The sequence below is a fragment of the Falco cherrug genome, chromosome 3 (assembly GCF_023634085.1).
Source record: "Falco cherrug isolate bFalChe1 chromosome 3, bFalChe1.pri, whole genome shotgun sequence".
NCBI classification, from domain to species: Eukaryota; Metazoa; Chordata; class Aves; order Falconiformes; family Falconidae; genus Falco; species Falco cherrug.
The window spans coordinates 51,984,764-52,010,634 of NC_073699.1; the positions used below are offsets into that span (position 1 = coordinate 51,984,764).

General features: G+C 43.7%; 1 protein-coding gene and 1 non-coding gene across 3 annotated transcripts in view; one reads left to right on the forward strand and one right to left on the reverse strand.

Annotated features, from left to right (window-relative positions):
* Window positions 1-24,972, reverse strand: part of MAPRE2 (microtubule associated protein RP/EB family member 2) — a 99,929-nt gene extending 74,957 nt beyond the window's left edge. The window contains exon 1 of one of the 2 annotated variants that reach the window (XM_055704334.1): window positions 24,953-24,972. Coding sequence is in view for 1 of the 2 variants with exons in the window: in XM_055704329.1 (XP_055560304.1) it covers window positions 14,379-14,450 (72 nt within the window). In the remaining variant the exon portion in view is untranslated. Of the gene's footprint in view, window positions 1-14,378; window positions 14,526-24,952 lie in introns of those variants that run through there. The other variant, XM_055704329.1, reaches the window with a different exon arrangement.
* TRNAN-GUU (transfer RNA asparagine (anticodon GUU)) lies at window positions 18,182-18,255 on the forward strand. The gene has a single exon. It is a non-coding gene; the product is annotated as a tRNA-Asn (tRNA).
* Window positions 24,973-25,871: the final 899 nt, after the last annotated feature.

The window sequence follows — 25,871 nt, forward strand, 5'->3', positions numbered from 1 at the left end:
ACACCTCGACCTGTACTTCTGGCTGGAGATGTCAGAGGAGTACCCAGGCAAGGGAGTGGTAGGAAACACCAGATCATTAAGGTGGAATTTAATTTAGGTGGACAAAGGAATGCAGTAGAGGTCCCAGTTAGTGGGTGTGAGGAAGGTAACGATGGGGAGCTGGAGTCTTCTTTGGAAGGGTGGAGGGACAAAGGCGTGCAATGAAAACAAAGGGGGTGGAAAGGACGTCACATTTCCTCCCACTACATGCCAGGCCACGCACAGCTCTCAGCTGCAGACACTGTCATCGTATCACTGCTCTACATAAACCAGCAAGCACAACTCAGTTCCTCAGAGCTCTTCAACACACCCAGGCTGCACTGATTTTAAACAGGTTCCCATCTCCTTAGGAGTCACCTACCAAGACATCTGAAGAAATTGCTTCTTGTACTCTGGTAAACATAGGAAAAAGGTCAAGGGGTAAAAAGCAAGAGGATGAAGATCTAGAGGATCTGGAGAATGGAAAATACTTTTGAACACAGAAAAAAAATTGTATTTCTTTAACAAGAATTTAAAGAGGAATGTCAGAAAATCCTATATAATGAAACAGACAAGGAAAAAGTATTATGCATGTTTTCAGGACAGAAACTTATGATTTGTTCATTTTTTTTTAAAGTTACATAAAGCTGCAAGTTCCCTGTATTGTACTACCTATTTCCCTGATGGAGGATTTGCACTGGGAGAAAAAACCCAATGTTTATTAGAAAGTGTTTCGAGTTAAGCTGTTAACAGAATTGAGCAGATTTTATTAATAGCCGAGGGCTATTCACATAGTGCATCCAGCTCTCCCCCTCCCACAGCCTGCTCCTGCAACCCCTCCTGGCACCCTGCTGCAGCAAGTCGGGAGGCCATGTCCAGCCCGGGGGGGTCAGACTGGTGGTCCCTCCTTTTACTGGCTGTACACACAGCTCTGTAGCCTCTGTCAGTCACTTTCCTCAGATGCAGTTCAGTTACAGAACCTGCTGCTGATGGAAGTGTGTGCTAGCAGAGGCCTCAGACAGGTTTGGCAGACTCTTGCTGTTTGGAGTTTGTGGGATCCTGGGATGTCCAGTGGATTCAACAGGACTGCCACTCTCCAGGGCTTACCTGGACCTGGTCTCAGGAGGCTTTCACTCTCAGTGCATACTTTTTTTCTCTGTGAACTTGTTTTCTGGTGGCTATTGCTACATCCACAAACTTAGTTACCTGTTGAACCCATTCACACAAACGGACACAGAAGGGGCTTCTATGACAATATCCCTTGAAATGCTGTAAAACATTAAATTTATTTTGAATGAATACGATTAAAAAAAAGAAAAAACCTAGACAAAACAAGAATTGGAGAAGAGGGATATTAGAAAGCAAGCTGAAAGCAAAGCAACTAAGTGAAAAAACAGTACAGGTGATCTGCAGAAAACTAGGTACATCGTGTAGAGGCACATCATATAGTCATGCTATGAAAAGTAGTACCAATAGCTGTTAGTCTGAAGGACCAAGGAGGACAAGTTAGGACAGAATGTTATTAGGGCGATTTAAATCAAATGCTTTCTAGTACATTTGACAATGTATTTTCAAAACTTTGTCTCCAGGAACTGTATTTCCCATGCAGGAACAGAACCCTGTCTTCTGCTACTGTGTCTCAGCGCACTGGGCGCTTTATTCCATACTGCACAGATCTTTTTTCCTTCCTCCTGCCAAGGACTGGGAACGCGATGTTGCACGAAAACAATTTGTAATATAGGCTGACAGTCACCTATTATTGCCTCAAATATCCTCAGTGGTTACAGAAAACTTCAAACCCAACTTATTTTTAGCAACAGAAAGAATTCAAGCAACCCCCTTGTGGCTGCTAGCCAGGCATTTACTGAGTGGAGAATAGCTTGACAAATTATAGAAATGGACAAACTCCTAGTGTAAATCAGAAAACAGTGTATATCACTATTTGTATATGCTTTCCTTTTGAAAAGAACTGAGAGATTAATTTTAAAGCTTCCAGTGTCAAAGGGAAGAACTGCTGTTTTTATGAGCTGTGCATGATTCACAAAAACCAAAACAAAAACCCCCATACACTTCACAGTTTGGCAGATTTCTCAACTTACTGTTAACAGCCCAACCCTATGCTGTCTCACTGTTCCTGGGTAAGTCCTCTGCACCTACTCAGGGCTGGGCTCTGCAGCAGTATATGGAAAACATGACGACTCAACACAAAGAAGTTAAGTTACAGAGCTGAGTTTAGTATTATCTCTGACTCCAAAACCATGAGAAACCTAGCCTGACCCAGAGTGTTTCACAAGGAAAGAAGTCCCATAAGGTGCAAGATGCTGCTACCAAGTGTATGACAGAGCTTCCCACCTTTCACTCTTGTCATTTCAAACACGGCTTTGTCCCAGGGCTTCTGCTTCTCTGCCAGTGCTCTGATTTCAAGTCACCTATTCACATGAAAAAGATCCCAAAGACTTCTTATAAAACTCTCCTCCCTCCCTCGCATTTACAAAGCGATCAATCTTTTTCTGGTCATTTACATATAAAGTAAATCCAAGCATGCCCTACTCCATAACTTAGTAGGAAAGAACATGCATCCTTTCTCAGGAAGACTTCTAGCCTACTTGGGAACCCACTAGATTTTTCTCCCTATGGAGCAGTAAACCAACTTCTGTCATTTCTGTTGTCCTCTCCTGTCCCTCCTCAAACTTTTGTAGAAGTTTCCAAGACCCATGTGTCCTGAAGATAACACCAGGTTCAAAGCTCCAGCCAACCACAGTGCAACATCTGCATTTTTGCAGCAGCCTACCTGCCCTCCTCCTATTAACAAATATCTTCCTGCCCAGTAACTTTGAGATGCAGTAATTATCTTCCAGCTTGAAAAGGGTGTAATAGAGCTCAACTCATATGATTTTAGTCAGTTAGTGTGACAGATTTGACAAACGTGGTTTTTTTGGCATAGCAAGCAATGCCAAACCAGTATAGCAAGCAGTAGGTGGCAGACCTAATAGGACAAACATGAGAATGTGTAGTTATCATCCTTTCTATTTAGCAGCAGGCTGCCACATCGTAGCTCCATTTCAATCACAAAAGTTTCTCTCTGATTCTTTTTGAGAAAACAGTATTTCTTCAATTATTTGAGGCATCATTTCCTTTAAAGTTTAGTTCAGTTATTGATGCCTACTTTTCAGTTTCTGTCCTGCTAACAAAGTCTGTTCTGCTTGCACTGTTAGTGCCTATGTCTGTGGGCTTTTACATCCAACACAATCACTAGTTTTGTTAGGCACCTGTCTACAGTTTGCATGTTGGACTGCAGTTTATTCTTGATGCACTTCTGTATGTACCAATGCATTATGTATTTTAATGTGTTTTTCTGGTAGGCATTATACCATCATACAGAATGCACTTTGTTTAAGAACAACTAGAGCTGATCAGGTTTCTGCTTTGTTTCATACACTATAATCATTTAACATATTTCTTTTTAGTTCCTCCCTCTATAAACATAAAGATATGCTGCACTGATGCATGTGTTTTATAGCAAGGCAAGAAAAGCCAGAACTGACTAAGGTTTCACATTATGAAGAATTTGGCAATAATATTGCCTTAAGGCATTCCAGCCTTAACTGTTTGCTCCTTATTTATGTCTCTGGACTGCCCCTCAGTTTTGCTGGAGTAGCTCTGAATCCAATCCACTCTGAAGCAGAAAGGGATCCAATTTCAAAGTTACCTTTTTTTTTCATATTTAAAAATCTAGGGCAGTTCCCTATTTTAGTACACAGCACGGCCCTGTCAACAGTTGGATTGGCACAGCTGGGAAGGCAGAATCTCACTGGCTGGTATTGCTGGCCAGAAACAGGTACAGCGAACAACTCCGCTGAGTGGCCTAGAAAATTAAGTTTTAAAAGCAGACATGAACTCCTCAGGCTAGAGACTAGTGGGTACACAGAGCTATGGCAGAACACACATTAGCTTTTCCCTGTTCAATATGGAGTAAGAGACACATGGAAGACAGATACCAGCAACTGCTTTGGTCCAGGTCAATCCACCGCCAGTTTCCAGTACATTTATAATTTCCTGTGCCCAGCTTTAGGCTTCATTTTGCAGCTGATTTTTTTTTTTAGGTTAATCAGCAACTTATAATTAAAAAAAGTTTCAAGGAAAAAGCATTAAAGTACACATTCAGAGGTCAAAACCCAAAAACCTGCATCTGTGGTCTGACCTGAGACATTTTCTTAAGTCCTTTTAAGAGAGCAAAACCTGGTGTTTAACATTGGGAGTCCAGATGGCATAGTATGTTGAATTATCCAGGTTCATATTCTTTGAAAACACGCCTGCTGAACAAGCGTGGTAGGAAGTACCCCAAAATAACTTCCATATAAGTGTTACTGACTCTCAGACCTGCTTCACAGATATAAAATCTACCAGCTTAAGGACCAGGAAAATATTCAGAAGAATGAATTGGTTTAAGAGCCTTAAAAGACACATTTAAACTCAAGTAGTAATTTACATTTAAATAGCACCCCTCAGTGTAACCCTTGCATTTCTAGATATGCCGGAGAAAAAAAACACAGGTAGCTCAGGGTGCCTGAAATTAGATGGGCTGAATCCCCCTCTATTTTGGGATTGTTTTTCAGGTCTCTCTTTGCAGAGAGTGAACAAAATTAAGCATGTCAGACACTATTCAGCAAAAATCACTTTGGTGGCGGCCACATGGAGGTGGATAAATGCTCCTACCAACCCTCTCTTCTAACACGCTGCTCTGCTGTGCACCTGCAGATGCACAACACACACCTGCAAGTTGTCTGGCTTACTGACTGGTGGTCTTTGCTAAGTTACAGAATTAGTAGCTTTCTTTGAAAAATAAACATAATCTCTAGAACAGTGTAACATTCACTACCCATGGCTATTTCAGACCAAGAAAGAGGCAAGGACAGGCCTGAAAAGCAAGTATGCAAATTCTTGTCCCAGGGAAGGTATGACCTTGTTGGGTGCCAGCTAGCTGGACACTAACTTCGGAGAAAAAAAAAAAAAAACAACAAAAACAAAGACCTGGGGGTCTGGGTGGACAACAAGTTGAAAAAGACTCAGCAACATGCCTGTGCAGTAAGGAAGGACAATCCTACATGGCATTCTGTTTACAAATCCAGGGCAGTGATTATTCCCCTGTATTCAGGGCTTGAAAAAGTGAATTACCTGTGTACTGGGGAGCTGCAAACCAGTGACAGACATACTGGAGCCCAGTCTACTATACCAAGATATTTAAGGAGCTGGAGCACATGTTGCAGGAGAGGCTGAGAGAGCTGCGTTTGTCCAGCCTGAAGAAGGGAAGATTTAGGGGTGTAGGGGGATGCATCACTGCAGCCCACATCTACCTAAGGGGAGGGTGTAGAGAAGATGGAGCCAGGATCTTCTCAAAGGCACACATTGACACTGCAAGAGGCAAGTTTCAACAGGGCAAATCCTGATTACACGTTAGGAAAAGCATTTTTATCACGAGGGTAGTTGAACATTGGGTCTGGTAAGGCTGGGAAGTCTGAATGTCTCTGATGTAGTCAGAACCCAGCAAGTTCCTGAGCAGCCTGATCCGTTTGGGATGGCTTTGAAGAGGGGTTGGACAAGATGAGCTCTTTCAACCTATATCATCCAGTGATTCTGTGTAAAAACATCATAACTGCAGGCTGCTTGTTGCGTGCTTTCCTTACCCAGGCAAGGGAGCCCTCGTTAGGGTATTGGACTGTCGTTTCAGCTCTTTCAACAGTTCTGGCATGTCTTTCTCTGCCTCAAGTTCCTGAACTGGAAAATGAGACTAACTCAAGGATGTAAAGACAGATTCCAGTATCTGCAGCAACAGTAAGAACAGCTAGTCTTGTATCTTGATTTTTGTTTAAATACTTACAAATCCCAAAATATAATACAAATATATTTATAATATGTAATATCCAATATATAAATTTAAAAACCACCAAGTTTTGCTCTTTACAGCACTGGTGAAGCAGATAAAGTGTTCTTGGACTAGTCTGTTGCGTGAGTGGAATGGATTACTTGCAGTTAATTACAGATGTACAAACCTATGAAGGCTGTAGGGCTATAGTTTGTGGAGATGTCCTGTGAACCTCTGTTTAGATAAGGTGCTCACGTGACACCTGAAGATACATTGAAGGGTGTAGCATCACCTCATTAGTACTGCACAGATCACCACATGTGCTCTGAGTCATAAACCAAAAACCAAGTGTTTTCCTCTCTCATTTTCACCTGATCAGTCCCAACCATCCAGTTTTCCTAGATGGCACCTAGGAGTCACTTTTTCCATAGATCCACAGTGTGACAACCATCCCTGGGTGCCAATCTCCGCTCAAAGGACTGCATTAATCTTTTACATTACTTAATCACTGGAGAAAAGTGGTAAGGTGGTCTCAATGACATAAGCACAGCCAGGTGGTCATGAAACTCTCTGGAAGGGCATGTTTTAAACCTTTTCCAAGATGCTGAGGGGCAGATCCCCTTTAGTATCTCATGTTTTGCATCAGTCCTTCAGCCATACTCATCTACAAAGTGGAGGAATGGCACACCATCACTTGCCACTCTTCTCCACGTATTTTGACTGAAAACAGTCAAAGTCAGCGATTGCCGTGTTTGGCACAGGTAACAGGATCTGGGTATGCTGATAGGATTAGATCACATGAGAGGTAGGCAGAGAAATGTTATTTGGTATTTATTCATGTTTCAAAAGAGCAAGTGCTGATTTGCTTACCCTATCCAGACGGCAGTAGCTCTGCCTGATCATCAAGAGAAGCAAAACTTCACTGATAAATATAATAGTTACCTATAGTCTCAGTAAGGATCAGACTTGTAAAAGGTCTATCAGAAACAGGGGGCAGCCTTGCATCCTCTCTGCAAAACAGGAAAGCCAAAATGCACCAAAAATTGAGGACACTTGCATTGTGGTAATGACTCCACACAAGTAATTAGAGCAAAAATTGTAAAACGTGTATGTGATAAAGGGAGCACAGAGTCAACTGACCTTGAATGTTTATAAAGCTGGAAACTGGAAATGGGTCACTACATTAAGGGAAACAAAAGCTGTCGGGGGGGGGGGGGGGTGTCGTCAGAGCGGGACTGCATTTGAAAGCTTCATAAATACCTTTTACTCCTTCAGTTACTATAGCACTTGCTGGTCACAGCTTGTGAAGTTCAAGTTGAATATTCCAGTCTGTGAGGTAACAGTGGCAGCTTCTATGTCATTTAGATACTTCGTGACACTACACAATTGAAGCAAGTCATACAGGAGGGGCTTCAAAGGGTTGGCTGCCAAACTTCAACCCCTCAAGTTAACACAGCTTTGTTCCGATAGGATAGTTTGTGTTTGAAGTGTACCAAATCAAAAGTTTCTGGGCTCTCGTGTTGAGCTGCAGTATTTCCTCCAAGTCACTGCAGGGCAAAGCTCACAGGAATTACTGTTCCTTTATGTTGTTCTATAGACAAAGGCCACCAAACACAGTGGACCAGTCCACTACCTTGAAGGTACATGCATCATTTCTGCTCATTAGAAAGAATTAATTGGGAAGTTTCCAAGTTACTCTACAGTATCAGACCAAATTTAAACTTCCACAACATTCTGCTCTGGAAAGTTTTTCTGCCAGCACACTGCCTGTTAAGTATTCATTTGGAAGAGCACTAAACCTATTTCAGTAGCATACATAATTTAAGAGTAGATAGTTGTCTCATTGCCTTTCCTGGACACTTATATGTTTTCTGTTTGCTGTCCAAACTAAGCAAGAAAAGTCACCACATAACTGAGAAGTTATGGAAAAATGGATACTTTGGATTGATTTGACATTTACACCACTTCCCTTATAGACTGAACTTCTACACTGCTCAATTTTTCACATCTAGAAGACAAAGCCTTTTACCTTACGCTGGGAAACAAAACTCTGGCTGTTTTGGTGTTTAGGTGTGGGGTTTTTTTTTGGTTCTGTTTCCCTCTTTCATAAACCTGCCAGTACAGCAAATACTGTGCAGAAGAACAAGTCTTACTTTTTCTTCTCAGGTACATGCAATCTGCCCTAGAGAACCCAGACCCCGTTAATGTTGTCAGATAAGCTTTCTTCAAACTGTGGCACTTTCTGTAGTAGCAGCCTCCTAGTAGCTGTTTTAATTTGGAGAGACCAAAGTGTTGTTCAGTGGAGCCTGAAAGAGTGCTTGCATATCTCCTGTCTTGCATAAACTCACTGTCTTTGCATCCAGGGCTCCCAAGATGGCAACTGTCAGATATTTTCATGCACAACCACTTTAGTAAACAGTGCTAGGTATAAAATACATATGAAAAGGTGAACATGCATTTTGGGGCTCTAAATAAAACTTCTGCAAATGAAATCCTTCTTTCCCAGGCATGCACTCATTTAACAAAGCCCTTCTCAGCAAGGTCAGTCAGCTATTGGAAGTCCCTGTAACAAGGTATTACTGAACTGAACATGTCCACGGTGAATCAAGGCAGTAACTCGTGGAACAAGTGAGCAGATAGTGCCTGCAGCTGAAGCATCCAGCATCAGCTGAAAGCAGGTCTCTCTCTCACAAAACAATAAGCAGTTTATGTATATTTGTGGTGTAAGTCCAGTTTTTCTCCCTTTTTGGTAGTCAGCTTGCTTGTTAACTCACGTAGCAAAAATGCAAGATTCAACCTACGCTTTCCCATAAGATTGATTTCCCTGCAGGGCCTATTTCAGACTGCTGCACTCTACTGCAACTCTTACGCCCTTCCATTCCTGATCAAAACACACCACACCTTCCACATGAGTCAACAGAGCAGGGCTTGGAGGCAGCCGAGAGGAGAGCCCTACTACACTTCTGCAAACACAGTCCTTCACTTCAGCATCAGGTAGGATGCTCAGAGAAAGGCAGTCTTGGTCAAAACTATTATCAGGAGACTGCAAGAGGTTGGATTAACCAGATCAGGCAAGGTCACGTCTGGTGAAATATTGCCAGGGACAAAATTTAATTCACCCAGATATTTAGTTAGCATACACAAGACAGCTGAAAATCTTTGCAACGCTCTCAGATGACACTGTTTGGCACCTTATCAGACTAAATGCCTTTTGAGAGCACAAGCACCTCATTTTACTTCAGCTTTATTCTGTTCTCTCTCAGTGTAATGTGTAGGTTTTGAGAAACTGTTGTATCCCAGAGAAGACTGTCAGGGTTCAGCTTTCCTACTCCTTTCTGGTGACGAATCAATGTTGAAGTTTAATTTCCAGAATATGAAAGTGATTGAGATAATACATTTTTATATACAAGATGTGTAAAGAGTAATACAAGTGAAGCTGTTTCAACCTTAATGAAGTGACACAACATTACACTGGGAAGTGTGCCATTTTTAATCCCAGAAATGCTCCTGCTTTCCTCAGTCAGTAGAGATACTTACAACCTTTTCTTGTTTGAGGTGCTGTGCTCTTTCTCCTGCTATTCCATGCAGGAAAACAGGACGTGCAAGACAGTGTAACAGTCTTCTGACAGCAAGAACTACATTTCATGAACTCAAGTTGCTGCTTCTTTTACAGTCAACTTCTTAATTTGGAATAAAATCACAAGTTTTGGCAGTCCACATCCCAGAGAAGCTAGGCCTGTCTCTGCTTGATACCAATGGAAATGCACCCAGTAGCATGGCAAGAGAACCCAGCTCACAGAGTTTTTGTGTTTATACTCACACAGAGCGATTTGACTGCTGTGGAGCATAGCTCTAGGTGCACATCATGGGGAGAGCTGAGAGCAAAACCTCTCCAAAGTCAACATGATGCATAAGTGGACAACAGGAGATGCCTGAGCAAAGTATTGGGCTCATGCCAGGGACTCAAACCAAGAGGCAAGCCCAGCAAGATGTAAAAATAAACTCTCCTGGGGAGAACGCAGAATTTCTCCAACTTCAGAAGCCAAAATATTAGAGAACTAGGAAAGAGAGGAGGGCAGGACCCTACTGCACAGGATACCTTGGGCATAGAAGGCATGTATTATTAAAGAGCTTTAATCTCACCCACCAGATTTCTCTCCTGTTGGTAAGTGCTTTTTCTTCTAACATGTATTTTTTTGGTTCTAGTGAAATCAGCTTTGTGGGCTGGAAGCCTCTAACAGCCCTCATGCACATATAATAGAAAAGAGTGGGTGCTTCCCCTATAAGGCTCATGCGAGGTCCAGGTGCCGCTGCAGCACTCTGCACGCACAAAGGCTGATGCCCAGCTCCCATTGAATACTTCCAAGCAGGCTTGCCAGCACCTTCCAGGACCAACCTGTACACTTAGGGCTATGAGAAAGGCAGAGATACCATTCATTTTCACCTGAGATGTTGCCCCGAGCAAACCTTTCCCTGCAATTTCGAGTTTTGGAAGTGCATTATCAAATATAAACAAGTCATCAAGAAAAAAAAATCCCCAAACCATACATAAACACCATACTGCATGGCAGGACACATGCAGGAAATAGCTCAGAGGCCTTAAACTCTGTACCACCAATGTTAGTGGATTTAAATGAATGCATTTAGGCTACTGCATAACATACACATTTTATTTATGTCTTATTGTGTATCAATGAATTCAATAAGACCTGGGTTAAGATCTTCATGGTCTATGAGTGGAAGGCAGCGTTTCGAGTTTCTTGCACTAGTGCACAGTGAATGCTGTAACAAAGCCACATCAAGTCTTCTGTGCCACATTGTTTTAATGGCCAGAACTGTACCAGCAGCTATGTGTTCCTTTCAAAGGAAGACGAGATATCACTGCCATCGGTCAGACAAATGTTTCTTGTTAGTCTGTTCCACAGCTACATAATAAGTTCCCTGTCATTTGAAAAGCCCTTCATAAGATTTCTCTCTCTCGTTTTCTAACATGATCACATGTTGCCTGTAGTCCCTGCATCGCAGTGAAGGATTATTGCTGCAGCAGAGACAACACATCATCCTGAAGCCATAGGCAGGATGCTAATCACATCCTTCACCTGATGTGGCCTTCAAGCAACTTATAAACAGACCTCAAAAAACATTGTCTCAGGCCAAACGACATCTGACTGGTAGTTCTATTTCTTAGTTTGTTTTTTTTATATCTCAGTTATCTAAGGAGTTTTCATTGTGTACCACATCCTTTGCGATTCTCCTTCCAGCTTGCACAAAGGAGCTGAACTTCAGGCTTCTTCCTTGCAATGGAAATTATTGCCTACATGCATGATTGCCAGGTGGACAAACACTGGAAAAACTCAAACCTACAAGCCTTATTGTTTAAGCTTAGCAACTTGGTTTGACTTGAACTAAAACAGGGCAACAAAAGCCAGCTGACTCTTTCCTCTGACAGCACTGCATTAAGAAAAAAATATTACTTAAGGAAATCCAGTCACATTAAAGAAAATGCAGTAATTTTAGGATCTGTAAAACCCTTCTGATTTCAGGATTCCACAATCTAAATAAATGATAGCTGAACAGGAAAATCCACAGTGGTGTGCTGATTCATAAAGCAGTAAGGCACCCAGCTAAGTAGGGTCAGCTTGGGTCTTCTCAGTAATACAGATAAAACTGACTTTGGATGACCCAGGAATATAGAGAAAAATGCATTTCTGTCTTCATCCAGGAGTCAGAAAGCTCACTTTTCTTGGTGGCAGTGGAAGAGATTATGGGAAACAAGGAGAGATACCGAAGATGCAGGGCCAGCAAGGTTTAGCGGCTGGGACAAGACTCAGAAGCTGCCCTTGTGATAGGGCCTCTCTCCTTCTACTCTGCCTTCCCCATCCTCCTGGAAACCCACCTCCTCCCCTTGGACCCTCTCAGGCCACCCACACCAGCCCCTTCTCAACAGTCACCCCTGCACCCACCCCTGCTGAACCTGCAAGCCACCCCACACCCCTCCCCCAGCTCAGCTCTGAACACGCTCATGTTACCATGCATGGATTCAGGTGGGAGAATCCAGAGCAAGACTTAATTTTAGCATCCACCCAAATACACTGAAGTTTTGTGCTTGAATCTTCTGATAGCAAAAATATTGAAATGTGAAGGGACTAACCGAACACCCTGTTAAAGCAATCCAGCTGTCAGCGTCAGTCTTCATACACCACCTCAAGGAATCAGTTACTAAGAGATTGCTGTTAGCCATCTGTCTCTCAATTACTCAGCTCGCCACCAAGAAGTCATCTTTGAGGACTTTCTGCATTTAGTACATACATAGCTCCAAAAAATCAAATCAGGAGAGGAAGATGGCACTCTCAGGCTTCTAGTTTGGCTACTCAAAATTAGCCTTTTGAAGATTTATCTAGACTTATGAAATATAGTAAGTAATCAGTCATAGGACAGTTGGTGTCCCTTGACTCATTAGCGCTGAATAGCAGGTTAGTGTCAGAATTACACTGGATAAATGTTTTATTCCATACATATTGCTTTTCAAGTCCCAGAATGACAGAAGACACTTTAATCCCTGCTTAGAGAAGTGACCAACTTTACAAACACGTTAAGCTATGCAGCAGTGTTAAAAAGTAGCTCACTCTACGTTACCCACTTGAAAAAGCTCAAACTTCCTCATTGATTCAGAAAACCTACCCAAAAGTGTCTAAGAGCAGAGACATCTATGATTCTCTGCTACTATTAATGGGGCTTTTTTCCTCTTCTTTCATCTCTCCCATTTACTGTACTGACACAACAAAACATTAACAGCAAATATTTTAACAGTTTTGTCTACATCAGGCACTTTTAAAAATAGCTACGAACAATTTAACTGCAGCATGTCTGCCTCCCGGAAGAATGTCAATGGATAAAACAAGGGGACTCCCTTGCAGGAGATGACTATGCTGTCAAACAAGGCTCCTCTCACCACAATCCAGCACAGCCACAATTTGTTACATATCAGTAAAAACACATGGTAAAAAGCAGAAATAACGACACTGCTGAAGTGAAGCATCCTACAAGTTTAATACTGACAGCAAAAGCTCCACAGAAAAACCACAGCATTATCAAGGTGGAAAACGTGTCTATTCAAATGCAAGATGTGTTTATTTTCTCATGTCCATTAATCACACAAAGTCAAAATGCTCTGACATCCTCTCCAACTTATGTCATACCATTTTGCCCAAGAGGCCATCAGTCAGCTTTTTGCTGGCTACATTAATTCACAGTTTTGCTTACAGCTTGAAGAAGAGAACCCATCAACACCACCAGTTTTGTGGAAGCCATTACTTTGGTTATTTTTGTAGCACGTGGTATTTATAATAGTATAGTACATGGAGAACAACCAGTAGACTAGTGACCCTCAATCACTTCCCATGTTTTGGGCGCAATGAAAAACAAGAATATCATTGACGACTTCTAAACCGAAGGCTCACAAGAGAAAGCTTATTACTCTTCTCTGATCTAGTTTTGTACAGATAAAATAATTGGAGGAAAAGGTTAACTTTTAAGACACTTGTCTCTAGTTGCTTATTCAGTTTCTGAAGGATACCATACTATCTTCCCCTTTCCCAAAGGCCTGAAAGGAGGTCCTAAAAAGTATTTTGAAGATACTTTCATGCCCCTCTCTCCAATTCCTTACAATCCTGCTTTACCATCACACCAGCAATAAGCCCAGAGCTACATAAGCAGCGTAATGAGATAAGTATTTTTTATGCCGACCAGCATTCTTGACACATCCATGCTACACACCTACATTGTTGTGATCACTTCTGATACAATGCATTTGACTTGATTATGAAAAATTTCACCCAGTCACCTTGCAAACTGATAAAGACCTGTCTACAGAATTATCGTACCAACACAAACACCTGTGCTGAACAGCAAACAAACTTTTATAGCACCTAATCCTGTTGAGGGACATGCACAGTAACTCACGAGACCTATGCTGAGCATAATAACTTACAAGCAATCACATGCACGTATACATAAGGAAACTATGATACAGTACAAACCAAAAATCACGGCAGGATTCCTGGGTGTATCAAAAAGTCATGATTAAGTCACAGCAATTGTGCAATAAAGCATAGCATATCTTTTATTTGTATGCTTGAGAAATTAATATTGCTGTGACTTACAAACAGCAGCACAATTGCAACAGCCACATTAACCTTAGTGGTGTAGAGAGGTGGTGCAAATTAGCCCTCAAAGTCATCAGTCTTGAAAGCCTGACCACCCTATGACAAATAGCAACCTCTCCAAACTCTAATAAGTTTGGGGATGTTTTTATAAGGTTGTTTTTACTCCATTTGAGTGAGTGCTACAGCAATACAAAACAATAGAGAACATAACTCCAATTATAAACAGCAGAGATAATACAGACCTTTGAAATTACAGTAACACTCAGCTCTTTGCCACAGAAATATTATGTGAGAAAATGAACTAAAAAGGTGAAGCAGATTCCATGACTTACCTTACCTTGCTGTTTCAAAGGTTCATTTAGAAGAGCTTCCCCACTATGGGAACCTTTGTGAGGCCTTGACATAATAGGTTGGTTTTTGTTTACCTTGTTGGTTTTTTTTTTAAGATAAAACCCTGTTAAATAAAACTGACAGTTGTCATAGACCAGTAGAAAAGAGCTTCCCCTAGAAAACCGCCTTTTATAAACCTCACATGGGTGTGGCTAAATGACTTGCTCCACCCTTCATCCCATTTAGAAGCCCAGAGAGCCAATGAAAAACTTCTTTGGAGCAAGATAATTATTTTGTCAACTTGTCATGTGCTCTGTGTGAAAAAAAAAAGTAGATAACTAGTTGATAGTTTCACAAGCTAATGGGAAAAATGTAGATAAAAAAAATTAAAGTTGCTTCTAATATTTACAGCTCCTGCAACATGATCCACAAATATTTAGTGGGTGCTCCTGCTTGGTTGGTTGCTTGTTAAAAGCAATACTGTAACAACCTGAAGGAAGCTTAACAGCTTTGAGTGTTTATTTGTATGAGATGCACTATATTGAAAGCCAACACATCTATAGCCTTGCAGCAGTTGCCACTTGCATCACCTCTTGATGAGCCTCTGCCACCAGTGAAGGCTCCTGTTTTCATCACTTGCATAATGAAGATGATGCAAGATCAAAGCCGTTTGTATGCCTCGTTAAATCATACACTTGCCCTCACTGTAGAGGGACCACCATCAATAAAACTAAAATCTATTCTTCTGTTCTCTAACTGCTCTACATCTTAAAAAAAAAAAAAAAAAAAAAAAAGGTCAACTTTCTTTTTTCTTGAGGCCTAATTCGAGAGGATGGGAAGATAGACCAGGACGTTGCCACTAAGGCATAATTGCCTTCAGAGTTATATAGAACCATGGAATCATTTAGGTTGAAAAGACCTTTGAAATCATCAGGTCCAACCATTAACCTAACACTGCTAAGACCATCACTAAACCATGTCGCTAAGCACTGCATCTATGCATTTTTTAAACACCTCCAAGGATGGTGACTTCACAGGGCAGCTTGTTCCAATGCCTGACCACCCTTTCAGCAAAGACATTTTTCCTAACATCCAATCTAAACCTCCCCTGGCATAACTTGAGGCCGTTTCCTCTTGTCCTGTCACTTGTTATCTGGGAGAAGAGACCGACCCCCACCCAGCTACAACCTCCTGTCAGGGAGCTGCAGAGAGCAATGGGGTCTCCCTCAGCCTCCTCCTCTCCAGGCTAAACAGCCCCAGTTCCCTCAGCTGCTCCTCATAAGCCTTGTGCTCCAGCCCCTTCACCAGCCCCGCTGCCCTTCCCTGGACACGCTCCAGCCCCTCAGTGTCCCCCTCGCAGTGAGGGGCCCAAACCTGAACACAGTGTTCGAGGTGCGGCCTCACCAGTGCCGAGTGCAGGGGGACGGTCACTGCCCCAGTCCTGCTGCCCACACTGGTTCTGACACAAGCCAGGATGCTGTTGGCCTTCTCGGCCACCTGGGCACACTGCTGGCTCGTGTTCAGCTGGCCATCAACCAGCACCCCCACATCCTTTGATATTTTAATTGTTATATTAACTTGGTGTGTAGTACAAACACATCTAGATGTCTGTACTCTTGGTTTTTACTCAAGTTTTAGCACTATTGCAACTGATACTTATTGTATTTAAGAATACAAGTATAAAGAACTATAAGCATAGTGCTTAAGGTGTTTTTTTTCACTGAATAGTTGAGGTTATCCTGGCACTACTGCAGGAGCTTGGGTGTGAAATCAGAGTTCTTGAGGTGTTTGGCAGGAGCTCAACTATGCTTCTATCATCTGGGTTTGCTTTCAAGGGAGTGATTAGGAAATTATGTTCTTGTTAACAAGATCTCTGCAAGTAATGGCTGTTATGCCCAACATTTCCTGTATTTAAGCTGAAGTGATTGTTCCATCTTGATATGGAGACTTGAGGTATTTTCTTGACAATTAGTGATTTGGGCCAAATCTTACCTTTAAAATGTATTACAATAAGAATGTTCATCCCTTTGCACAGTACCAGGCCGTTTCTGTCTGAAAATGCTGTGTGGAACTTCTACTATAAAATAAGCCTAATACTGCCTGTGCTTCTCTTCTCCTTTATTGCATCAAGAACTTTTGCTCAGTAAACTAAAGCATTCACTTTTCATTGTGTATCTCTGCAGGCAAGATAAAGCATCTTTCACTTTAAAATCCACATTTAAAGGACAGTTATCTATGTCCTTTTCTGTGGCTGAAAGTCTGTAATTTCATGCTCTACCGTACATGAATGCAAAAATTCTGCAGCATTCTCCAAGGGCAATAAAACCATTTCACCCTTTAAAGAAAGTCCAATAATTCTGGGAAAAAGATAACATCTTGGCAAGTTCACAAATCAAACATAGCATGCAGGAGTAATGAAAGCAGTTCTATTTAAATGCAGAGCTGGGAGAAAAAAAGACAAGCTAATTTTCTTTCCTACCACCATGAGGTCTCCTAGCAGAGGTGTGCACTGTGGGCAGGCTTCCTCTCTATCTGCTTCAGTGACAACTGACACAACAGGTCGGCTCTGACATCCTTGGTTAGGCTCTCATTTCTTTTGAATTGATGTTCCCTAGGCACATTGGGGGAATCCACAGGTGTGGGTGAAAGGAGGCAAGACTAGAAACCAGGATATGAGTACTAGAGTCTTGTCCTTACTGTACTGATGCAGTGGTTCCCTTCCTAGGCTGGGGCTTGAAACCATGCTCTGTTTAGAAATACAGGACTGAGAAGATACCAGAAATTATGTGTTAACTTTTAAAAGATCTGTTGTTTTTAGCTGGTAGTAACTATACCCCAATACAAAACATGAAATGGTAAAACTGAGTATGGTCTCATCTGTAGCAGCTAGCAAATAAAATCAAGAGAGAAAATACCCTACCTGGGATTTCTTCCTAATAAACCCCACACATGAAAAAAAAAAAAAAGAAAGTCTTGTTTTCTGAATAACACCAACCCTCTTACAACATGAGGGCACACCTGTGCTGCCTGCCAGAACTACTTTATCATTGTCCTACTGACAAACACAGCATTATGCAGCTGTAAGAGCAATCACACTTTTTGCCATTATCAGCAGAGGAAATTGGTAAAGCTTAGTTTATCAGAACATATTTTAGCAGTCAAAACTAGAAGAGGTGAGTACACAGCTGCAAGCAAGGGGCTAGTATGTTAGTCCTTACTGAGGAGGCACTTCACTTATACCCATCTCTGTTGATGTCATCTTGCTTTTGTCAGCAGCTACTGCACAAAGGCAAGCCTCAAAAACACGTTTGCTTTCCTGAGCAAGGGCGGTTGCAAGGAAGGGGTCCTCAAAATCTGCTCATACTTGGCAAGGCATCAGTGTTTACAGTACAGAATTAATCTGTCCACTGACACTTCAGGCTCAGGAGAAAACCTAGACCGAGTTTTAGTCCCATTTTGTTCCGCAGTCCCCTCTTTCTTCACAGCTGCCTGGATCAAAAGCTGTTGGTTTGATAAAGCAGCGTGTTCAACCCCTGAAAGCAGAGACTGCTTCTCACTCCTCCTGGTAAGCACAGCATCTTCTGGCTCTGCTGCGTGGCTGGGATAAGGCTAACCTGGGCATCTCTGCTGTACCCCTTCTCCTGCTGTCTTGGCTTTCCTACTGAGCCCACGAGCAGCCTGGAAACCAAGAGTTAATTGTCCAACAGCAACCAGGACCCTACCGGGTGAATGGGGAGGTTTCAGTAGTCGATGTTAGAGCATCACGGAACCCGCTCCACAAGGTACAGACCGGTTCTAACGGGGAGTCTCTGTGGCGCAATCGGTCAGCGCGTTCGGCTGTTAACCGAAAGGTTGGTGGTTCGAGCCCACCCAGGGACGGCTTCCCCTGCACCGATGCCGGAGGTTTGGAATTAGTTGGTCCAAATTCCCGGGGGTGTATATAACGAGGGAACAGTAACCTCGTGGAGGATGGTAAACATTATTGAACTGATGCCCGTTTTGTGGCGGAGTCAGGATGCAGCGAAGGGAAAGAGATACGTACACACAAATAATAAATAATATGAAAAAATCTCATGTGAGAAAGTAAAGCAGGGGGACAGCAGAGGAGCAGCAAAAGCAGCAGTAATGATTGGGCAAGAGAACAGGTTTTTTTCCAGGCACTGGAAACCAACTGGAGAGGAAACCAACAGCCCTGAGGTGGCTGAAACCTCAAACTTCTTAACAGAATTTTTTTGTCATCATCTGGAATTATTTAATCTGCATTTCAAAAGTCTTCCAAGAGACAGCCAACCTAGAGCTGCTGTTCAAACTTCAGCGACTGCAGTTGTCCTCCGACATTCCCCAGATTGTTTTCAGCTGCATCTTGCAACCCTCGTTTCCCCTACAGAAATGTATATTCCTAGCAAATTTATTGGGGCTTGCTAATGAGGCATAAAGATGTTCACAACCAATTGCCAATGTCTCATGTCCCTAAATTTCCTGCTTTTTTTGTAAATAGTCTCATTATTATGACTGACACTAAAGCTAATGAGGGAATTAAAGGGTTAATGGAGTTGAAAGAAGTAGAACAGAACTGAGTTACTGCAATCAATAGTAGCTGAGAACTTGAGCTGCAAGAAAAATATGTAAAAATTAACAGAAAAAAATTATGAACCGCTTTAAGACTTAGTCTGTATACGTTGCACACTTTGTTTATGTCAGGGGTTTTAAATATCCAATTGTTCGGTAATAACAAAATTATTTAGTTTTACAGCAGGCTTGCAGACTAGCCTATCAAAGAGGAACAGAGCTGCATGAGTGAGATGTCCTACCCTGGCCACTAACCACTTCAGGGAAGCCCCAGAGAACACGATGCTGTATGGACCACCAAATGCCAAGGCAAGTGGTTGCTCTGTTGCAGCGGTCTCAGAGTTGACGTTTAAGCAGTAATCCTGAGAAGACAGGGGTTCTCTGCAGCCCCTGTGATTAGCTTATTTACAAACAGAAGTCACAAGTTCTCCTTTTGTGTGTATAGGTCCATTAATACTAACGAAGTGCTCATGCCATCTGCCAATGAGCCATTTCCAATTTCACAAAGCAAAGCAGACAATATTTGCAGGTGTTTGGAAATGCATTTATTGGGCCATTAAATCCACAAGACCTAAACATTGCCGAACAATATTTGCATGTATTCCTGCAAGACAACGCCTTCTGAACTAATATCAAACATGAAGAACTCAAGACACTGATGGAAATCAAGTGAGGTATTCATCTATTGCTTCAGTTTTGCCTCTTACTCTGGGTCTCTTCACCTTTGGCTTGCAAATGTTCTTGGATTTAGAATCACAAGCTCATCAAGGGATGCCGCATTCCCAGCAGAGATGAGTCATGAAATCCAAGGTTAGTTTCAAGTGCCATACTGTGATGAAGCTTCAAGAACTGAGTTTACTCACAGTGTTTCTACTTAGTCTGAATATTGTAAAGTCAAACAAAACATATTGTTTTCCTTTGATAAAACTTGACATGCTTTGTTTGCAGTGTGATTCAAACTGTCTGAAGGGATTGTTACTTCTTTATATTCAACCCAGTATTAATTGAGACATAAAATGGTTGCTAGATCAAAGCCTATTTTAATAAAATTCCTCTGGAAGGAGTAGCCTGAGAAGGTATTTGGCCATTTCACATTGGATGTTGCACAACCAAACCACGTGGTGAATGAGTGACAGATCTTTCTCTGCTGACTTTAACAATTCTATCAAGATTTACTAGATTAAAGCAACTTGGGTGTCTAAAGCTTACAGCTGATAGACCTGCATGTTACATCCTTCTTCCCTTCTCGCCTGTCAAATCTATGCAGGATTTGTATTATCTGGCAATTGTTACCTTTGTGTGGTTTGGCATCGGTAATTAGATCAACCTGAAAGCTTGTCATTTTATGTGTATGGTAATTATCCAGTGTTAGGACCCTACTAAATTTATCCCGTAAGGAAAAAAGGAGTAAAGTTGAGTAAATGTTGTATTCAATATCTGAAATTGCCTTGCTGAGGAAATACTGCTGGCTTCCTCCTAGCAGGTGGAAAAGTAACATGCTGAGCCATTCTCAGAAGAGACCAGGTTAAAGATTAGGCTCCCATAAAGCATTAGAACAATTCCTAAACAAATTTGAAATCTGGGGTCTTTCAAGATTCTGTGGAATGAAGCTGGATAAATGCAAAACTCTTCAGCACAAGATGCAGGAGTTTCTCGGGCTGAGGAGGTGTTCAACAGGGATCATCGAGGCTCTCCTCACAAACTTTGTCACGGTTTTGTTTTCTCTACCACCACTTCACTTCACTACCATTAGGCAACTTTATTGTGAAGAACTGTCCCCTCTTTAGGGCAGCCGTCACTGATCAGATTTGAGCATACTTGCCCCTCCTGATGCCCTGCCCTTGCTATAGGGACTCTGTTAGACAGAAAGCAGGGTTGCTTTCCTTCACCCTTTTTAAAATGCTTTTTGGACACGGCCATAATAAAAATAGCACAGGGCAGGCCTGCTGCTGGCTGCTGACACTGGGCAGCGCTCCCAGAACAGGCCTGCACCTTAACCCTGCCCGACCTGTGCCTGTGCGCTGGGGCTGTGCTCCGGCTCACCAGGGACAAATGCAACATGAAACTGTTCTGAGATCCAGTTGGATAACCGTATGGTACATGCTTGCCCTGACAGCTTTCCTAGAACCTTCTTGTTTTCGGGATCCTTTCCCTGGAGTTCAGGTTTTGCATTTTCCCCTCCCCTCTCTTGAGCCCTGCTGCCAGTCCCCTTCTTCCTCACCTGACTTTCCCAAACGCCAAAGATGAGTCACTGCTTCCTCCTTACAGTCCATCAAGTGTCTTTTCAAACCTCTTGAAAAAAACACCTTGTTTGAAGCTCTTTCCCCACCCACCTTTCCTGCGGACAGACTAAACCCCCCAGTTTCTCTTGCTGCCCTTAGAGCACCCATTGCTCTGTCGGAGTTTGTTCTTCAAGTTCACTGCTCCTAGAGACAGGCATCGTAGAGGCTGTCAGCAGGGAGGATCTGCAGCCACCCCAGGACAAAAAGGATGTAGAAGCTGCACATGAATTTCCCCAGACCCCCTACCTTTTCATCAGTGAGAAATCAACCCCCACTGAAGCTGCAAGGTTCTCACCTTGGCAGTTGCAACTACCCTCAAAGGACTAAGCCAAAACACCGACTTTTACATATGTGTACACATACATATACATGTGTAAAAATAAATAAATAATACATATATAGGAAGGTGCTGAAAGGCTCAAGATCTTGTTTAAACCTCACCCAACAGCAACACGTGTGCCATCATGGAATGGTTGGTCTTTGGGCCCTCAGTGACTCAGAGCAACGCTATTGACATGCTCCCCACCGGGGCTTCTGAACCAGCTGCAGCTCTCCCTCCCGCGTCTCACGCCAACGCCGGCCCAGCCCAGCTCTGTCTGAGACAGCAGCTTACAGTTTTTAACATGATATAGTGTCACTCTCCAGAGGTGCCTGAGGGAAAAATGCATTCCACTCACCTCATTGCATTGTGTTAGTCTAATGTTTCTCCCTCTTCTGGAATTCAGCTATTTTTAAAAAACTTGACTGTATTAAGGTTTCAGTGTGGCAATGCTTAAGAGAAGAAGGGCCAGGATAAAAGATATTTTAAGGTAAATTTGAATTACACATTTTAGCAAAAGTTTCAGTAATTTTGAAGGCCCTCAATTTTTTTTCCCCCAAGATTAACTGAGAATGAATTCTTGCGATGATGCGTTTGGGAGTGTGTGTGGGGAGGTCAGTGGAGGGGGTGTCATTTGATTTTAACTCCTCCAAATATTTCACAGGCATTTTGAGAAATGCTCAAAAATAACACAGTAAAATGCCAGTTAGCCCGAAGACACAATGAAACATAGCTGAGAATACTTGGACTTGTAAGCGTTGAAAGAAACCTGATTTGAGTTTTTTTGTCCAAGAAGGGCCTTACTTTTAGAATATCAGACTAAAACTAAATCAGGCCATTCCAAAAAAAATCATAGGGCTCAAATAACTGTTCCAGCCCAGTCAGCATCATCAGTGCCTAGGTTATTTCCAACACACTTTAGACTCTCTGTCCTCCTGAGTAAGCTGTCCCCACTGCCCTTGTGGACAAGAAGCTTCTCCTGCCCAAGTAGCAAAAGTGATGATGGCACGAAAGTCCCTCTTGCTTCTCAGAGGAAGAGGAACGCTACAGACTTAACCTTGAAGAACAGGTACCTGGTAAGTGGCCAGTTGCCAAAAGTTTTAGATAAGCAGAAGACACCCCAAATGACCAAAACGTATTCAGTACCAGGCACTCTGATACAGTCTGACAGGGCAATTGGCCAAGTTATATCAACCCGCCATGGCACACCCTGCCAGGCCAGGTCATAGAAAAATTCCCCTATCTGCCTGTCTCTGAAACATCTCCAAAAGGCATAGGTATTTCATAGACACCAAGCTCACATGACATTAACTGCCCTGTATGCTGCTGTCCCTGATTCCTCTCTTACTAAGCTGATTCTTTTCTCCTTATGAAGCTGAAGTAGCTCATGGATTCTGCAGGCTGAATTTGAGGCAGACTGAAGGAAATCATACTTGCCCTCAGGGAAAAGTCGGATTTATCAACTGCTAGTCATTTCTGAAGCCCTTGGTTGTATTTAAATAGATTATATAGCATCTCAGTCAGCTTTCTCTGCTAGGGACAGTATGAAACCACACTACTGCAGCAGCGGTACCATAAATCTTGAGTATTTTAGAAAGATGGAGAGCTTCCTGTAACTCAAACACTGCATTCACAGGATACGGCAGTAGGTGAGTTAAGGGGTCATAACCCTCCTGTCCTCCACTTTGGGGCTGATTTTCACTGCAAGGGGTTTACTAACAAGCAGCCATTGAATCTCAGCAGTGGTTGCAGACAACCCCTGCGTTGAGACAAAGGCGTTTTGTGCTCTTTGTATCTTCTCAGTTGTTGGGTGAAGACCTGCCCCACACATCCAGTTGAGTGAGCAAAGACATAAACAAGGATTAGAACAGGAGTCCCTGTATCTCAGGGAAAAAGAGATGGAGTGAGCGAGCGTGTAAACACCAAGGATTTGGAGAGCATTTGGCCCGTGAACTGGGCATCCTGACACAACAGTGTGTATAGTTGCTCATACAGCTGTTAAATAATAAATATCTCAACATGCCCTTGAATTGGTACTCCTAAATATGTAGCTTTTCATTGAAGCAATCAGAATCCTGACTAAAAGATTTACCCTGTGATAGTGTTCCTGTAGAAGTTTTTACACAGTTCATTTGATTTCAAAAGACAGTATCTTTTAAAAGAGCAAGCGCTTTTTACAAAACAACCTTTAAGCTGTACAATGTTCTGTTTGAAATACTGTTGTGCTGTTCCACTTCTAAAATGCCTCATTTATATCTCTGCCTCAGTGTTTATATTCTCTTAAACCAGCAAAATTGCTACAATATTTCCTGCAAAAAGTTTTCACCTTTACTGCTTTAGATTTCTCACGATGTGAAGTTATGAGCTTGTATTATTAGCCTCAATTAATTCGCTACATAGTCTGGGGCCACAGGTAAAAAGCAAATATCCCTTTGGGAAGCGAGTAAAGCACAAAAAAGACTACAAGTCACGGTAGAAAGCACCAGAGGGTTGGTTGTTTGAATTATCAGAAGAAGCTGTCTAAAATGAAAAATTGCCGGTAATTTTTTTTTTTCTCCCACTACCTCACATGTGCCACTACTGCGTAGGAAGCTTGCAGCTTCAGGTAGGGTTAGTATCTGCCCACAGTGCTGCATCCTTCCTCGCAGGAGCTGCCACAGTGGGTCAGTGAATGCAGCATGCTGAATCATCAGGCTTTTAGGTGCATTCTCTGGAGTGGGATTTATTCATCCCGGAGCTTCCCTACCCTGCAGCGAGCCAAAGGAAGCCTCCTTTCCAGCCTCTGTTAGCAGAAGCTGTTTCGGACACTCAGAACTCAGCGGCGACGTGCAAACTGGTTATAGACCGAAGGATTTCAAATACATGCGGCAGTAAGCGCCTTCCTGCTTCTGACACAAGGCACTGCAGAGCCAGCCGGCAACTCTTCTGTTTCTCAACTGTGCGCACTGACAAAACAAACGCTTCACAGTCCCTGAGCCGTCTAAATACTAATTGCTCTCTAGTGACGCTACTCACTGTAACACTCCTGAGATTTTCCTGGCTGAACCGCCACGGGATAGCGGACTCGGCTCGAGTCGGGGGTTGTTTTAGCGCCGTCACAGCCCTACGATTCACTTCCCTTTTTTACGAAGAGTGAGTGGTAACCGCTCCGCTCCCTCACCGAAGTGCTTTCGCACCCACCGGCAGGAGCAATGGCCGCAGACCGCGCTGGGTGCGACTCCCCGGGCTGCCCACGGGTGGACGGGGTCGCCCCGCGGGGGACAAAGCCGCCCTCGCCCCGCCAGGCCGCCCACGCGTAGTATGGTACGGCACGGCACGGCCCCCCCTGGCGTGCCGCCCGCCGGGCACCGGAGCCACCCGGCCGCTCCCGGTGCCAGCGTGGCACAAGTCCCGCTGCTCGCCTCACCTGCTCCGCTCCCCGCTGCCGCCGCTTTTCCTTTCTCCCGCCCGCCCCGCTGACAGCCCGGCTTTGTCCGCCCGCCCCGCTCCGCTCCGTCCGCTCCGCCCCGCGCGGGAGGCGCCACGTGAACCGCTCCGGGCACGGCACGGCGCGGCACGGCGCCCCGAGGCAAGTGTGCCTCCCTGCTCCGGTCAGAGCATCCTGCCCGGCGGCACGTTTCCACGCACGGGGCAGCCAGGGCACCAGCCCACGCCTGGCTGCATTATTACTATTAGGTGGTGCTGTGATTATGTTATTTTTATTTAAGTTGTATTTCCATAGTTTCCTTTTTATTTTTTCCCCTCTCCCTCTCCCTCTCCCTTCGCCTTCGAAGCACAGTTAAGCTCCGCGCCCACCTTCCCCCGGCGGCTCCCGAGGGAGCGGAGCGCAGAGGCCCCGGGCGCGGCGCTGCCCCGGCGGGCGAGCAGCCCCCGCAAGCCCCCGCCGAGCCGCCGCTCCCCGGCCGCCCCCGGGCTGTCGGACGGCCAGCCCCGGCACCGCCGCTGCTGGCCGGCCGCCCCCCGGCTTCCCCCCGAGTCCCCGCGGCTCGGCTCCGCAGCCCGGCGGGACCCGCCTGAGGGGCGCAGCGCAGGAGCCCGCTCTGCAGAGGAAGCGCCGGTTCACACAGGCTGTCAGAGATCAGCCCCCGCATCAAACCATCCCACCTGCTCCCCAAAACTGAGCTAGCCCAGGGAGCTGTCAGGGCTCTATCTTTAGTTCTTTGCCACGCAGATGGACTGTTAGTCAAGTCCTGCCCACGTGGAGTCCAGTGTTTTACGTTTTTAAGCTCTGTGTCATGTAGCCATAAATGCCCGGGGGAGGTGATCGCTGTGTAGGATGCTTTTTTTCCTATTTTTGTGATGGTAAGTATCAACTGGGGCTTAGA